The sequence below is a fragment of the Scophthalmus maximus genome, chromosome 8 (genome assembly GCF_022379125.1).
Source record: "Scophthalmus maximus strain ysfricsl-2021 chromosome 8, ASM2237912v1, whole genome shotgun sequence".
NCBI classification, from domain to species: domain Eukaryota; kingdom Metazoa; phylum Chordata; class Actinopteri; order Pleuronectiformes; family Scophthalmidae; genus Scophthalmus; species Scophthalmus maximus.
In genome coordinates, this window is record NC_061522.1 from 9372096 (window position 1) to 9388522 (window position 16427).

The 16427-nt window shown below is 42.6% G+C and overlaps 1 protein-coding gene and 1 long non-coding RNA gene across 3 annotated transcripts in view; one reads left to right on the forward strand and one right to left on the reverse strand.

The window, feature by feature from the left end:
* The window catches only part of LOC124850471, an 18423-nt gene continuing 1996 nt past the window's right edge, over nucleotides 1-16427 (reverse strand). Inside the window, exon 2 of the long non-coding RNA XR_007031324.1 lies at nucleotides 1-2096. This is a non-coding gene — a long non-coding RNA (uncharacterized LOC124850471). The remainder of the gene's footprint in view (nucleotides 2097-16427) is intronic.
* On the forward strand, nucleotides 3668-16019 carry LOC118312952. Of its 2 annotated transcripts, XM_035638049.2 has the most exons (6): nucleotides 3668-4157; nucleotides 7167-7211; nucleotides 7608-7652; nucleotides 8402-8549; nucleotides 9533-9694; nucleotides 10437-16019. In XM_035638049.2, exons 1-6 carry the CDS (start codon nucleotides 4107-4109, stop codon nucleotides 11579-11581), a joined length of 1596 nt encoding a protein of 531 aa, XP_035493942.2. In that variant the 5' UTR covers nucleotides 3668-4106; the 3' UTR covers nucleotides 11582-16019. The 2 variants fall into 2 exon arrangements, with proteins under 2 accessions (XP_035493942.2, XP_035493944.2); XM_035638051.2 differs by lacking the exons at nucleotides 3668-4157; nucleotides 7167-7211; nucleotides 7608-7652 and adding an exon at nucleotides 7696-8002.

Sequence of the window (16427 nt, forward strand, 5' to 3'; positions counted from 1 at the left end):
TTGTGGTTTATAGCTTTAATTTTGAACATTTGACTGATACACATGGAATGTGGCGTCACCTGTTTCTGTAGTCCCGCCCACTCAAAAGTAAGATGAGCACAGAAAAACACAAATATAGAAATATATATATACTTTTAAATTGTCATTCATAATAGTGTATTCATGTGCTCCACGACGATGTCGCTTACAGAATCTGATCAAGCGCGGTCAGTATGAAAAAACAAGAGCGGACGTTGACAACTTTAGAGGGAACTGAGTTTTATCTTTCCTCTGGCATCTGGCGCAAATAAAGAGCCTTTGCATGTTTTAGAATACCAAGCAGCTAATGCAGTGCAAAAGCAGGGCCTTCGAAAAGGGCCCACGGGGAAACATGCTCGTACTACAAACACACAAACATAGGCGGATGTAATTTAACATGCAGGTCATTACTTTGGAGAATGGCTGGTAATAATGCAGAGAATATGGGATTCTTCTCTCCCTTCGAGGAGCCTTTGTGCACTGTGCATGTCACGTACGGTGGCATTTTCAAATGTCACGTGTCCATGAGGCACAGGATGTGACTTGACAATGTGGTGAGTGCAGGCAGATGTATGTTTCTTTGTTTTTCTTCTTCTTTTTTCAGCACCTGACCATTTTTGCATTTCCCCAGCATTTGGCAAACTTGGTAATTTTGTGGACTTTCTGTTGGTAATTAGAAAGAGGAAGTTTGAAATTAGAGTTGTTGTTTTTTTTGTCTTCTTCTCCTTATCTGCTTTCCAGAGTGACATCATTTTTCATGACTTTTGACTGTCAGTTGATGGGCAGGTTTCATAACAACACAGCAACCGCGTAGCCACAAGAGTCATTCCTTACTGTCATATACAAGCTATATGTGTCAAAGTCTGCAGGATGAGCTCTCGTGTTTGGGCCTGGGGTGCATGTAATCTCTTACAAAACAACCTGTCTTTTGTCACCACCCCATCATGCCATACAGCGCTCACTGTGTGTGTGCTGTTGTGCTGGTAGATACATGACTGTCTGTGCGTGTGAGGATTTATCAAGTGGAATGAAAAAGGGAATAAACTAATTAGCTCTCTACGTTTTGAAGGATAGTTAAATAAAATGTTTTTACAACAGCAGATTGATAAAAGAATATTATATTGTGCATGATAGAGCAATATCATAATAAAACATTTCAGCCTAAGTGGACAATAACCCACCTTGCATGTGTCAATAAATGGTTTAGTGGTTGTGACCATAGACTGTATATAAAAAAGTGTTGGTGCCACTGGTATGAGATAAGAGAGAGAGACGTGCTCCAAGGCCACATCTCACTTGGTTCATTCCAGGTCTCGGTTTGCATGATCCACAAATTCCGTGAGTCGTAGAGAAGTTGTAAAGTAATAAGCATGAGTGATTATTGCCTACTGTAAATCACATAACAAACAGCAAATATCATTACTGGCTGTGAGTTTCATTTTGAATCTCTACTAAATGATTCAACAGACTGTACCACACCATGATGGACTTGTTACTAGTCAATGCATCTTCAGGAGAAAAAATAAAACACAACTTCCCGTTTACATTTGTTTTGGGGTTTGTTGCTTTTGTGTGTGTGGGTGTGTGCATGTACATGTGTATGAGCTACGGCGGGTCAGAGGAAGTATATGTGCTTTGTGGGTGAACAAGGCAGCTGACCAAACAACTTGAGAACATAACAGTACCACTGGGTATATATTAGTACGGTGGATGCAACTGATATGAGTAGAAATCTGCAAACAAACATGTTGAAATATGTCGACAAAGGCAGGACCCCAGATTTACAAAGAGAAGCAGCTTCTCAAATCATATTCACCTCCTAATTCTCATAACCTAAAATACTGACCGATTGCAGTCCACTACAGATACTTTTAACTATAACTATTTTGAATTCTCTTAAAAAATCAAAACCTTGGTTTTGTTTTGAATTATTGATTAATTGCTGTGAAACACACTGTTGATCACATGACCTCTAAAAGCAAACAAACCCTGTTTATTAGTGCTCCATTTACACACGCACACACACACGCACACACACACACACACACACACACACACACACACACACACACACACACCTATGACAAAATGTGAAAGCCTGTTGTCTGCTGCCCTCTTCTGACCAAAAGACAAACTCATTGCACGCTAGTGGAGTTGTATCTCCCCTGGTGTGTTTTTGCCTATGATATGGATCTACATGATACTATTAAAGAAGTATTACACCAACTACAGCTATACTTCTGAATACACTTAATAGAATTATTTATTTTACCTTTTATTTTGCTATGAATATTTCAATCAAAATTCAAAATTGGTGTCCTGACAGCAACCCAAAGTTTATAAAGATGTGCAGGCAAAAAGAGAGGCCTAAAAATACAAAAAGGACCTCTGCAGACAAGAAGAATAAAAGAAAAGTTAAAAGCTGTCGCCCTGTTTTAAAAAAGTATGGCATAAAGCATTTTTGTCAAAATAGCTGTCAAATGTCCTGCACACAAGCAGATGTTGACGCAGCAGTCAAAAGCTTAAATTTTACTTTTTATAGTTTGCACCAAAGCTTTTGCATATCTACCCATACACGTGCTGTACTGGATAGGTAGGGAGGCAACATGCTGAGGCCTCAAAGGACTGACCTGATTTATGAACTTGCCGCTGAATTGCTACATTGAACTGGGTGGAGGTGACGTAACTGATCTTAGAATTTAGGGGGGTTCTCACAAAAGTGTAGTTGCTATGTGGACAAACGAAAATCAGCTGTTCCTGGGGACCCCCCTCTCAGTCCGGGGCCCCAGGCAATCGCCTGCTTTGCCAATCCTGTTGTTGGACAATTATGGCCACTTCTACTTAATTGAAAATGAAATATAACATATTGTATTCATTATAGTGTAATGAGATATATTAAATCGAAGATGCTAATTTGGCATCAAGCAGTAGTTATGGTTCTGAACCTTTGTGCTTTTCAGGTCAATGTATTTAGAAATTAAAATAAATAATAATGGAACTGAAGTGGATTGAAAAAAAAATTATGAATTGGTAAAATAGTAGGAACTGTTAAGGCTGACCAAGCTATGATTATTCGACACTGTGAGGACACCGTTAAGTAATAATAATGATAATAATAATGATAATAATACTAGTAATAATGTAAATGGTTTTTGAAATGTAATACTCACTCACTCACTTATTTCTAAAGCTTATATAAGCACAATACAGAGCATCACAGTGTGTGTGTGTGTGTGTGTGTGTGTGTGTCTCGTCCACAGAGCATCACAGTGTGTGTGTGTGTGTGTGTGTGTGTGTGTGTCTCGTCCACAGAGCATCACAGTGTGTGTGTGTGTGTGTGTGTGTGTGTCTCGTCCACAGAGCATCACAGTGTGTGTGTGTGTGTGTGTGTGTGTGTGTGTGTGTGTCTCGTCCACAGAGCATCACAGTGTGTGTGTGTGTGTGTGTGTGTGTGTGTCTCGTCCACACAGCATCACAGTGTGTGTGTGTGTGTGTGTGTGTGTGTGTGTGTGTGTGTGTGTGTGTGTGTCTCGTCCACAGAGTATCACAGTGTGTGTGTGTGTGTGTGTGTGTGTGTGTGTGTGTGTCTCGTCCACAGAGCATCACAGTGTGTGTGTGTGTGTGTGTGTGTGTGTGTGTGTGTGTGTGTGTCTCGTCCACAGAGCATCAGTGTGCATCGCGCCCGGCTGCAGCCGCCTCTTGTGCGTCTGTTGCTGGGAGCTCCGGCCAATCAAAGCCGCTGCGCTCCCATACAAGTAGTTCGGGGGCTGGAGGAGCGTGACATCATGCACGGCTCCGACCCTCTCCGCGAAAACAAAGGTTGAAACATCCTTCTTTTTTTCTCCTTTCTCTCTCACTACGGCGAAACCGCGGTCGACGGCAGACAACGTCCCCACTGCGATACACCGCGGGCCCTGCTGCGTCGAGGAGCGGCCCGTCCGCGCGTCCGTGCGTCCGTCCGGGGGAATGGCGGATGGAGAGGCCGCCGTGTCTGTGGGAGTGGGACGGCGGTGATGGGGGATTAGCAGCGTAACATCCCACCTCTGCAGCCGCGTTTCCTCTGGTCAGCTCGGCATCCAGCTCCGGACATGGATCCTGAGAAAAAGTTGACATTCTGCCTCGGGCTGAAGGCTGAGGAGGTAACACACACACACACACACACACACACACACAATGCTGCTGTCAACAGACTCTGCAGAGCAACATGCCTCCCTCCGCCTGTTGTTGTTGTTGTTGTTGTTGTTGTTGGCAAATTCTTCTGTGCCCATGCATCCGTCTTCTTCATTCCCTCCTCTCTGCATCTTTTGGCTTGTGTCTAGTTGCAATGTTTGCTTCACTTCACTGCAGCAAATGTTCAGCAAAGTCAGCCACGGTTGCCATTTGTTTGTAGTCAGTGGAAAGAAGAGGTGATGGAAAACGTCTATTTATAGGCCACTGTTAAGTTTTCCTTTCAGTTGGACTCGCCGAGCAGAATACCGATCTCTGAGGCAGAAGGTGATTTAAATAGTTAGTTGTACAGTTTTAGTTTTGGCCCAAATAAGTCCAGGACAGAGGTCTGTGTGTGCAGCAGGTCTCCAGACGGTTCAGTTGTGATTCCAACGGCGAAGACAAAGGCAGGACGTGGAAACCTGGAAGAGATTCTGAAACACAGCAGAAACAGAATTACTTCCCAGGCAGAGGGCAAACAAACTGAAACTTTGACTCCAGATTTGCTCCAGTGGCACAATGAAGTATCATATTAGATGCTCTTTACAATTCAGACGGTAAGAATTAAGACAATCTTTTACTCGTCCCACACTGGGGACATGTGCCATGTTGCAGCAGCAAAGAAAGTAAGAGAAAAGAAGTAAACATGCAATGTCAACATAAGGAAATATAAAAATTAGCAATAGCATTTTGCAATGTAAACAGGATGTGTACAAGGTAAACAAAAACCGTAGACGAGTGGTTGACTTCACACAATACTCCTGTATAATGGTAAATGATCCGATCACAGGTGTGAACACCGATCACAGAAACCATGTCCGTGTGTGTACTTGTGTGGAGAGCAGGGAAGTGAGAGCTGATCACGGGGTCTCGCTGGAGACATATTTTAATTCCGGGGTTGATCTGACAAACTTGTAGCTGTCCGCCGCTCGTGGTGGGATCACGTTAGTACCAGGTCGGAACGGGAGCCCACAGGCAGCAGACAGTGACCGTGATTCACACCTCGCCCCACGTGATGACACCGTCAAAAAGTGCGAGACCGCAACTTCACCTTTAGAACAATCTGTGACAGTTGCATGGCTTAACATCTTCAGGCATAATCCTGACATCCATCACGTCGAATCCGGGTGTTTCAGTGCAGCCGTTCACTTTCCTGTGGCCACAGTTTACCTTTCTCGAAATCATATCTCCCCCCTTATTTTGTCCCCTCCAGTCACAATATTTGCTGCAAAGCTGTGGAGACCTTTGGGACCTCAGGGGTGGAAATCATTCGTGGTTAGTCTGTGGTCTCCTGGCACCCGTGCACGTATTCACTGACGTGTGGTGGGTTTTACCACAGGAACTCAGCTCGACATTGATGCCAGACTCACCTCCTCTCGACTTTGACTTTCATAAGAGTATAGAAACTCTGTGATGGACTGCCTGAGGCCACATTTATTTGACCACTGCAGGATCTCTTATTTATCTACAATTAGTTGCAGCAAAGCAGATGAAAATTACACAATAACAAATGTTAAGTGTCAAATCTTGAAGCAATAACCTGATTATCTGTCTGCATTACCGTGGTCGACTTAGCCACCATTTGCATATTATAAGTATACATTTTTTATTTTGGAATCAGAACCCAAACCTCAATGTCGTATGTGCGCTGGAATCAAAATTGTACCCGTCCTCAATAGGGGTGAAGAACACGTGTTCAGGGCCACATAGTTCTGCCTGCTATCAGATCAATATTTGGCAGCGTTTTCGGTCCCATGCTCTGCAAGCTGCTGTGCAAGTTGCTTTTTTCTTGATTAGACTTTGCTCTTCCACCGAAGCATCGTGTTAATGTTGTGTAATGTAGCATTCAACTCAAGATACAACCTGTGGACACAGCAAAGTGTTTATTTTGCATAGACGCATATGATGCATAACAGAAAATATGAGCGTCTATAGTCACATGTCTATGTATCTCCCCGGACCATGCAGGGCAACAGGAAGAGATGCTTCTACAGCGACCGGTACAAACAGGATCCATGGCTTGAGTATTCGCAAAGCCAAGACTCTGCCGACTGTTTTGCATGATGTTGACATTTCTCTCTGCCAAATTATTTGTGTTACTTTGTATATGATTTGTATATAATTTGTTTTTCTTTACAAGCTTAGTTCATATGTTATCATTTAGCTGAAATTAAGCTTAAAAGACTGTGTCCTGTCCTTCTCCTTCAATCAAATAATTGCATCTAATTTACATTGTAATTTTAAAAAAATAGGTTAAATGAATCATTAGTTTTGACATGTATGTTTTTTTATGATTATACTGTATACCTCATGTTAAAAGCATGAACTTTGTTGAACACTTTAATCCACTACAAAGACAATGTGCAGCCTATCATGAACATAATTACTGATAACGATTGCTAACATGAGTTTTGGAATTCATCTGTTATTCATAAGTGCACGGGTTGACACAAAGGCTTATGCTTGGGAGTTTATCCTCTGTTTTAGAATGATAAATGTTCCGTGCAGTGTGTTGGTCAAAATAATTGCACTGTTTAATTGTATCACTACGTCAGAGGTGTATGTTTTGCATGCACATGTGCATTGGTCAGAAAAGAGGAAAGAGAGAGCAAGAAGTAGACAAACGTGGTTTCAGAGTGTGTCCGGGGAATCCGTGTCCTCTGTCTGGTGTCTCGACCCAAGAGGAGACTCACAGGTTCTGTTAAGAAGCCATTGACCTTCCCATCTCCTTGAAGGGCCGCGGGTGTGTGGCAGCCAGCTGGAGAAATGGCCCTTCTGGGACCTTTTTTAGTCGTGCCTTGATTAGTAGAATGAAAACACACCATCATTTGTCTCAGCCAATCTTTTTTGTTTTTTTGTTTTTCTTGTCTCCGTCTCATTTCTCTTTCTGCCAAACTGCTCCGTCTTATTATTAACCATTGTACGTCTCTGTGTTTCACCAGATGACCATTTCCCTGCAGGGGCTGGACGGCACCGAAGCTGCCACGGTACGGCTCTCAACCTATCGACCGCAACTACACGTGTCATACCACTGGGTGATATAAAACCTGGTCAACATGAGTATAAAAAAAAAAGAATAAGCCTCCAAGCATAACTACGATGGTTGCTATGGCAATCCATAATTATTTGTCAGTCTCATGTGTGGTTACTATGTACATAGCAGATTTAGCAACCTCCTCTTGCTGCATTATCACTGTGAGTTGTGATTCTGCCAAAGTGCCTGAGCTCAAATTCACCATCACCTTTTTATGTTGTGTCAAACATTAAACATCGAATATCTCGGTTTGTGTGCGTCACTTGCTCGTGTCCTTCACGGTGACTTGCTAATGACCTAAGATGGGATCGTAAAAATTGACCGAGCTATTTTCATTTCTCATTTTTAGGTGTCTGTTCCTCAGAAGGAGTCCGACATGCGCAAGGTTGATAAGGTTGGGGATTTTTTTTTTTTTTTGGTGGCCTCATTTTGCCTTCAACTGTAGCAGCCGTCAGATACACTGTCACTTGATAAAATGATCTTAAAGCTTAAAGGCTACTAATATAACTCCAAGTGAATATTGATGTTGCTCTGTGTCTGCTTGTTGTGCATATATGCAAATGTTAGCTAAGGCGACCACAGTGATATAGTGATGAAATGTCAGTGTTATGTTCCCTAAGTGTAATCCCGCGTAATACTTTCAACTGCCTCTCATGGTTTTCATCAGTAGACGGAGTTTGCTCGGTTGCCATGCAGGCAGATCACTTGCCATCACGTGACTGAAGAATGGAAAGGTTGGAGGATGTCAGTAGCCTCCTGTCCTGTTTTGACTTTTTCCTCTGGTTATAGGATTAGATAAGATAAGATAAGATAATCCTTTACTAGTCCCACTGCAGGGAAAGTTGCCATGTCACAAAAGCAAGGGAGAAACATCAGTTAAAAAAAACCTAAAATAATGAAACGTGCAATATAAACACAAGGACATAAAAACCTCTATAAATATTTACAAATAGAAATAATACATTGTAAACCGAGTATATACAGTGGGAACAGTTCCAAGGGGGGGGGGGGGAAGCTAATAAATGGACCTTGAGAGAGGATTATGTTGTAAAGGGAAAACCATTGCGATAATAACCACTTTCCTTCTGCATTTCACATTATTTCCACTGTGGCGTCATTGCGATGTGCTGTTTTGTCCACTAGGTGGTGAAGCCGCACCGGGGTTCTGGTAGCCAGCCTGTAGTCAGCACCAAGTACTGTCCCGGAGTCAACAACAGTCCTGGTTACCTGTGTGCGACCGGACACTGCTGCGGAGAGACAGGCTGCTGTACCTACTATTACGAACTCTGGTGTGAGTCCCCCGACTGACTTCCTGTCCACTGTCACTGTAGAGACGTTCGTCCTGTTGCCGTTTATCGGGAAGGCACAAAGATCTGATGTTTGCTCACATTGTCATCACATATTAAGACCAGACTATAATAGTATTTTGACTTGGATGATTTCTGCTGCACTTACTGGATGTGTCCACCCAAAATATGCAGACAAGCTACTCTCTTTTTTTTTTAATAATCATAAAACCTGTATCAATTCCTCCCAAACATCTCACTTGTCAGTTTATCAATCATATATACTCAATCCTAGCACCCCTATTTATGGAACTCTAATTGTCATTGTGGTTTAAATGGAACCTTCATTCAATTTTTATGTTTCAAAGTGATTTAAACTGCTATTGAACAACGTTGTCTTTCTTCTCACACAGTAGCTTGTGAATATCTTTTCAAAATTGGGAATATTGCATTCAAATATTTACATGGTCATTTTTAACCCTTTTTGAGGCTTTCTCTCTCTCCACGCACAATTATAGTCATTGTTGTTTGTCAATGATAGATCTCGTTCAATTTGAATTTTGATTAAAAAATCCCTTTTGAAATTGACATTTGAAAACAGGATCATATGTAGGACATTTAGAAATGAAGTCAAGTAAATGCCTACATTGATTTCAAATATTAGAATCTTCTACTTAAAACTAGACTTTTGAAAATATATATGCCCCTGGTAAGAAAAAAAGAATGCAATAATTACTTACTTGTATGTTATGTGAAAGTTGACATTGTGATAGACTTGGTACAAAGGAAATTAATCTGAAGTTGAAGGGTATGCTTCAGAAAATGAACAACAACATAATAATTTCTGTTATGTGGTGAAAGATCCGAAAACCACTGATGGTTTTATAACAGTTCATATCAGAGATGAAATTCAGAAAACAGACCAGAACCTCACTGTTTTGTTTTAATAATGACGAGCACTTAGATTCATTTCCTCTTTATTCTTCAGGGTTCTGGCTTTTGTGGACGATGCTGATCCTCTTCAGCTGTTTCTGTGCTTACCGCCACCGCCGGGCCAAGCTGAGAATCCAGCAGCAGCAGAGGCAGCGGGAGATCAATCTGATCGCCTACAACGGAGCCTGCAACTACCCTTCCTCCATGCTGGACCTCAGTACGTTTAATATTTCATACCCAGTGATATGTTTTCGAAGTGCAGTTCTGCACCCACGTTAGCTGCAGAGTCTGAAAAAGGTTTAAAATGATGCAGAGGTCTTGTGTTGAAAAAGAATTTGCAGACTGAGTTACTGTTTAGAAATACTATTACATTTTTGTTTTGTAACTTTAGTGCTCCTCATTATTTTAAACACTTTGTGTGTGTTTGATGGATCTCAAGGGGCTTATCCTACGGTATAAATAAACTTCTGGCACAGAAAAAAACTTGTTACAACAATAATTTTCACCAACTTACAATTACAACGATATTACATTTACAGTTATATTAGATGATAGAATATATATTCATAGAAAATCAATAATTTGAATACATCATAAAATAAATATTAGTATGTTTTTCCCCCCAGTAAAAGCATGGAGAACTCTGAAGAAAATACAATGCCAGAAAAATAGCTTTAATTTGTTGGAACTATTGTTAGAGTTATTATTTATTTTATTTTTTTTGTCGACAAGTTGCATGAAAAGAACAAACCTACAATTTGCCGGTCTGTCTCTTACTATCTGCTCACCTCCACAGTCTGAAGGTGTAAATCTTTAAATTGGATTATAAATATCTGATTTCATTTATGTTTTCAACGTTGTTTCAGCAAAAATTACTTAAAAGTTGTTGAATCAGCCCATTATTTGTTTGTTATAGTATTTTCGATGCCACGTCTGAGCTGAGGTTTCTTTTGTCGCAGGTTTTCTGGCTTCCTTCAAGTTGCCGTCCTATGAGGAGGTGGCGGCGCAGCCCAGCACCCCTCCTCCACCTTACAGCTCTGTCTTCGCCCTGCAGGCCGGCACCATGGGGGGTCCCAGCACGTCTTTTCCCCATCACCACCACCACCGTAACCCCTGCCCTCCCTATCTCGGCCCCGGCCCCAGTGGCATGACCTCCTCCCAGAGCTCTGACAACTACACCAGCTGCTCCTGTGAGTCGTGCTCCCTCACCTCCCCCTCCAGCACCTCCTTCTCTGTCCAGGTGACGGACGAGACGTACGACAGCAGCCACCTCTCCACGCCCAGCGATGCGGGGGGCGACTCTGCCTTCATGCCAGGGATGGGGGCCACTTTCACACTGACGCCCTCCCCGCCAATTCCTTTGCAACTTCCACCTGCTGTTATACCTGCGGCCACTCCAGACGTCATACCTGTGCAGAGACGTTCCTCCCATGGCAGTGGAGGAATCTCGCCTGCGGCTCTGTCGCTGTCTCTTCCTCTGCGCTCTCATCCTCCGCAGCCCTCTCGCCTCCCACTTTCTCCCCTCATCCTTTCATCTTCCCTCCCTCCTGGTCAAATCCGCCCTCTTGTCCTCTCTGACCCACTTGGAATCATCGCTGTTCAGAAAGAGAAAGAAGGAGAGGCCTGCCCTCGTGGTCCAACCCCCAGGCTCACACCGTCTCGCCCTGGACAGGCTCTCCTCTCCTCAAATGTGGCTCCGTTCGCTCAGTGCAACAGCAAAGATGAGCAGAAACGAGAAAGAGAAGAGGAGGGAGACGACGACGACGACGACGACGAAGAAGAAGAAGACGATGACGACGAGGAGGATCATTTCCGTCACCGACGACTAACGGGTGACTCGGGCATTGAGGTGTGCCGCTGCCACGTGAAGAGAGAGCAACGGGCGGAGGAGGAACTGCAGAAGGGGCATTTGCGTAGAGGAGGTAAAGAGGCCGCGAGGGTGGACGCGCTGCGCGACAGCGCGGACTGCTCCCTCCGAGCGAAGGCCAGCGGGCAGTCACCTCTCTCGGACGACGGCACTGAGCAGAGTGGGCGCGTCTCCTCGTCCTCCACTGTCATCCAGAAGACGGGCGACGAGGCGGCTATCACGTTGGAAGCCTCGTAGGCTGACAGGCCAGTGAGATGTGGTCAAAGAAGTGGGGCGGGGAAAAAAAGTGAGATGTTTATGCTGGATGGCATCCTTGCAGCTCAAGACGAGTAGGTGAAAAAGTTGAATCACTGAAGAAAAAGTCTTGTAGGTGTTGATGGTTACAAGCCGAGAGACGGGACGAGAAGTAGATCTCTACCTGTTTCCCCTGTAGCCCATTTCAAATGAGAACCTGACAGCTGAGAGTCGCGTGTTGTCATTTTGGCTCACGTAATTGGGTTTGTGGTTTAGGAGAAAGCGTATCTTGTTCGCCAAAGTGATGGAAATCTAATGGAATTGTTCCTTCTCTTTCTCCTTCATTTTTCAACATGCTATCCAAATCCGTTTTCACAGGTAGCGTAGTGTCAACACACCCACATCCCTTTACCGTTTACTTAAGATCCCCCTGCTTGCTAAAGTAGCATTTTTACTCCTTTCAGTGAAATCCCGTATTATCAGTCGTTTCCCCACCAGAAGTTCAGGAGCCCTCAAAGGCGTCTAAAGATAAATCAGCGGCGTCGTGAGAGGATTGACAGTATAAGACCAAACGATTATATGCAAATCTTCTGGTTCTTCTCTAATCTTGGCTGTTTTTTGTGCTCACAATCAAAAATAACTAAACTTAAACAATCCGATGAGCAAAAATCAATCTTTGATGAAACTGCTGATGACTAATTGACATATGCAATGTAAGATGGATCTCAACAAAATTGTCTTTCAGTTTAAGGGGTTGTATGGGAAAAAAGTTTGGATCCACTGCCTCATAGAATGTACTATATCCTATTTGATCTGTATTTGCAACCATGAACTCGACTGGTTATTAACAGACATTTGAATAACAATATTCTTGGAGTAAATGAAGTAAAATCGTTGGACAGTTCATTTTTTCAAAAGACCAGAGTGCAAATAAGTGTGAGATTACCGGCCTTCCACCCTACGCACAAATATTGATCACAAAAATATTCCAAATGTTTGTTTTATTTGTTTTAGGGTGAATTTTTTGCTTTCACCAGCCAACTTCCCTCTGTTCATCAGCAGAAATAATGACAGAAGGCCTGTGTTATGACCGATTCAACGTTTGTGGTTTTTATACATTATGTCTTCTGTTGTTCCCTTAAGAAAAGAGGGGGTGCAAACATTGATTGAAATGTATAGGTGGCAAAGCTTTACAATGGTATTATGGTTATACATTGATGTTTCAAACTGTTACATGAATATACTGTTTCAATAACCAGACTGTTTTGACTTTGGATGTAACGTGTTTGAACGTGTTCCCGGTCGGTCATTGCCATTTATTTTTTTTTTTGCAAAGGCAATGTAAATCCGATTCCTCCGCGGACGGACCGTTGAGTTTCTACAAGGCAGGGGACTTTAAGCCTATAGGTTCACCACTGGTCATGAATGTAAAAGGTTATGTGTCGCAACAACATCAAAAATAGATCATTTTATTTGTTTACGGAGAATCTTTTATAGCAAGTTGCTTGACTGAAAATTGTCTGGAGAAAAAGGGTCCAAACCTGCAGCGAGGCGACACACACACACACACACACACACACACACACACTGCCAGGTGTGGGCTTCGAGAAGAAGTGCCCTGTGTAACGCTTGTCCGAACTGAGTAAATGTACGAGGTGAGGCTCGAACGTCGCAGTCAGTGTGATGCGCTTTTTTTTCTCCGTGACTGAACATAGAGCTGGACTGCTTTTCTCCAAATGTGTCCTGGTTTGTATACGAAACCACTCGTCAGTTGATATTCCAGTTGTGCAGCGTCCGTAAAGTCTTTGCCCGGGTAGGCGGAGTGTGAAACCCTCGATTGACGCTCTGTACTACTGAGGATTTAATGGAGTTAGTGTCAGTGCGCAGTAGGAATAGCACACACACATATTGTCTTGTGATCAATCCTCGGTACACAATGTACTCAAGAACAGAGTTAGTTCTAGAGAGAGGAGAGAGTTTCTCAAATCACAGTTTGACCATGATTGTCTTGGTGTAGTTTTTGTTTTTTTTACGAGACGAGGGTCTCTGCAGTTCGTCGGCTGGGGGACACTTCAGTGCGTCCTTGGCTCCGAGCGAAGCTGACTTTCCCGGGGGCAATGTGCTTTCAACTCATTCGTCGCTCTGTAGGCAGGGAACACCTTATGTTTGTCAAAGACAAATCCTGTGTGCGTGTGTGCTTTCAGAAGAAGTGTGTCTACAGGGAGTGCAAGTATCGCAGTTTGGTTTTGTTACGAGGGTCATCTTGATGCGCTCCGTTCAAAACTCTTGTGCGGTGACTCACGGGTGTGTTACAGAGGTGACGGGGGGCGTTCACACCAACAGAGAGGCCTCGGGGCTGCTGTTCATTTCTCTTGGCTCGAGGCAAAGACGGTTATCATTTTCAATAGGTCTAGATGATTTGTCTTTTTTTCTAATCCGAGTACATGGTGCCTCGATAAAGATAGACTCTCTGTTAGGCGTCCTATAGTTTAATGCTGCTATGTGAATGTGTGTGTTTTCTGTAAACTGTGTATAGTCGTGCATCAGATGGGCAAAGATTTTCTAGCAGTGCTTAGCAGTCTCTTTATAAAATATACACAGTACATGTGAGACTTGCAAAAATAGTATTTAGCAATAGTAATCACACCTTTTTTTCCTTATTCTAGTTGATGCTGGTTGATAGGAAATTAACTTGTGGGGGGGGGGGACAAAAAAAGAAGATATTTACCTCTTCATTTCTAATCCGGGAGCTGTGCCGGGCAAAGGCCCTCGATTGTACATGACACAGCATTTCAATGCCTTTGGCTTAAGGTTTCTCCCGAGTGCAAACTCAGATTATCTGGTTTTCACTCTGCCCTGGTTTGTGCCTCTCGTGTATTAACTTTACATGCGAGTAACGGCAGATAGGCATGAAATAAACATCCTTCCACTGCGTTTTTATATGAATATTTTCAATTGAATTTCTTTTATTTCACATCGAGATTGTAGCAGGAAATTAGGCATGCCCTTGCTCTATTTGTGGGATTAACTGATATTTAATTGTTTTCTTTATTTAAAATGATGCGTTTATTTGGCACCAATGTATTTGTTAAATCTTTTTTTAGTTGGAGGCCAAAAATCATAAATTGTACATGTGTTATTTTCCTCCAGGTATTTTGGTCTGGCCTTTATAAATTTGTATTCTTTTTCCAGACCAGTAGTTGTAGTTGTCATATGTAGAAATAACAAAATGTCCATTTACATTTTTTTCGTGTTAATACTTAAAAGGAAATATCATAGGTAGGAATAAAGTCGTGACATAGGAAAAGAGCGATTAAAAAAAGTCTATTTTAAAATCCAGATGGACAGAAGAGTTGTTGCCGAACGACCTTTTGGGTTTTGTGACGATCCTTTTGATATTGCTTTTTCAGAAACGCAGATGTTTAGCTCTGTGACTTAAACATAATGGTAACACCCGAGATTCACAAACTGGAGCCAGTTTGACCCCCGACTCCGATTTCACATCAAAGCCCAACTGAGCTCGGTGTATACGGAACAGTTCAGTTTAGCACAGCGGCTCGTATGTACGGACAAAATGCCCCAACTCTACCCTCGTTGCCACAGTGGGCCAAGGCCTGTTTTAAGACTGTTACCTCGCCGAGTTTTGACTGCAAAGGACTGTTTACTTTTCCTTATCGAGATAGTATCTACTCTATATTTGTACTGACTTTATTTTGTAATGCCAAGAATTGATGAACAGAAACAAGGAAAAAACACACAGAGCCCACATTGGTACAGCTTAACTGGTTTGCACGGAATAAACAAAACATCAAACCCTGTTGATTCAGGAAATCTCAAGGCTGTTTGTCTCCTGGGAAACCAGGCGTTCTCCTTTTTACTCCTGCAGCTATGGGACAGCAGGATTTATAGCAGTATCTATATGTGATTGTGTGTGTGGAATCGTTCAGATTAATATTACTACGAAACGTGGTGTTCTTTGAGGGTATCTTTGTGCAATTCTACCTGCAGCTCTTCAGTGTGTCGTACGTGTGTGAGGGAGCTATTGTCAGCCGTGTTGTTGTGGTGTTTTAATCATTGTCGCTTATTATGAGGCCAAAGTTGTCGTCGGTATTTGTTGACATGATATTTGTTGATATGAACATCCCGACATCTTTATGTCATCGAGTTGATTTCGTATCTTGGTGTATAGCGTAGCCAGATTTCTGTTGCATTCTCTGATGTGAAATCCAAACAATGCGATGCTGTCTCATTTATAGATGTGTGATTAATCTGGTTGCACATCTTTTGGTGCTTTTTCAGATGGTGGGGTATTTAGGTTTCTTCCAATTGAGGTTTTTTTCCCCCCCATTGGGATGCTACCATGATGGACACTGACATATGCTCTACTTTATTCAACAAAAAACTGTGGATTTTTGTGTCAAAATAAACAAGTGCTACCAAATACACGAGTGTGTGCTTTTGTGAACATCTTACACATCTGCAGCTGGAGTCGGAGCAATGTCCTGCTTTGAAATATGGCTAATGACTAACATTTATTTAGGCAGGCGAGGAATCGGCTGAGAACACCCACTTGTGGGTAGCTCGCCGCCGTCACACTCGGGATGAATCATCAGGCTGCTCTCACTCTGATGGCTTCATTGTTTCAGGAACAAGTCACAAGGAGAAAAATGAGGATTGAATCTGTGATTATATCTAATTGGAAGAGCTGCAACAGAGCTGAGAGTCTATTGTCAATGTGGACACATGCTTGTTATGTATTCACCTGTTATTTCTTATCGTTATTCTTAAATTTAATAATTTGCTGCCCCACATGATTAACTACTTATTTTCACCACGGCTGGAGTCCCCC

Coding starts and splice junctions, on each gene's coding strand:
- LOC118312952 (XM_035638049.2), top strand. CDS start 4,107: ATGGATCCTGAGAAAAAGTTGACATTCTGCCTCGGGCTGAAGGCTGAG. Junction 7,212..7,607: donor ACGGCACCGAAGCTGCCACG/GTACGGCTCTCA, acceptor TCTCATTTTTAG/GTGTCTGTTCCTCAGAAGGA. Junction 9,695..10,436: donor TTCCTCCATGCTGGACCTCA/GTACGTTTAATA, acceptor CTTTTGTCGCAG/GTTTTCTGGCTTCCTTCAAG.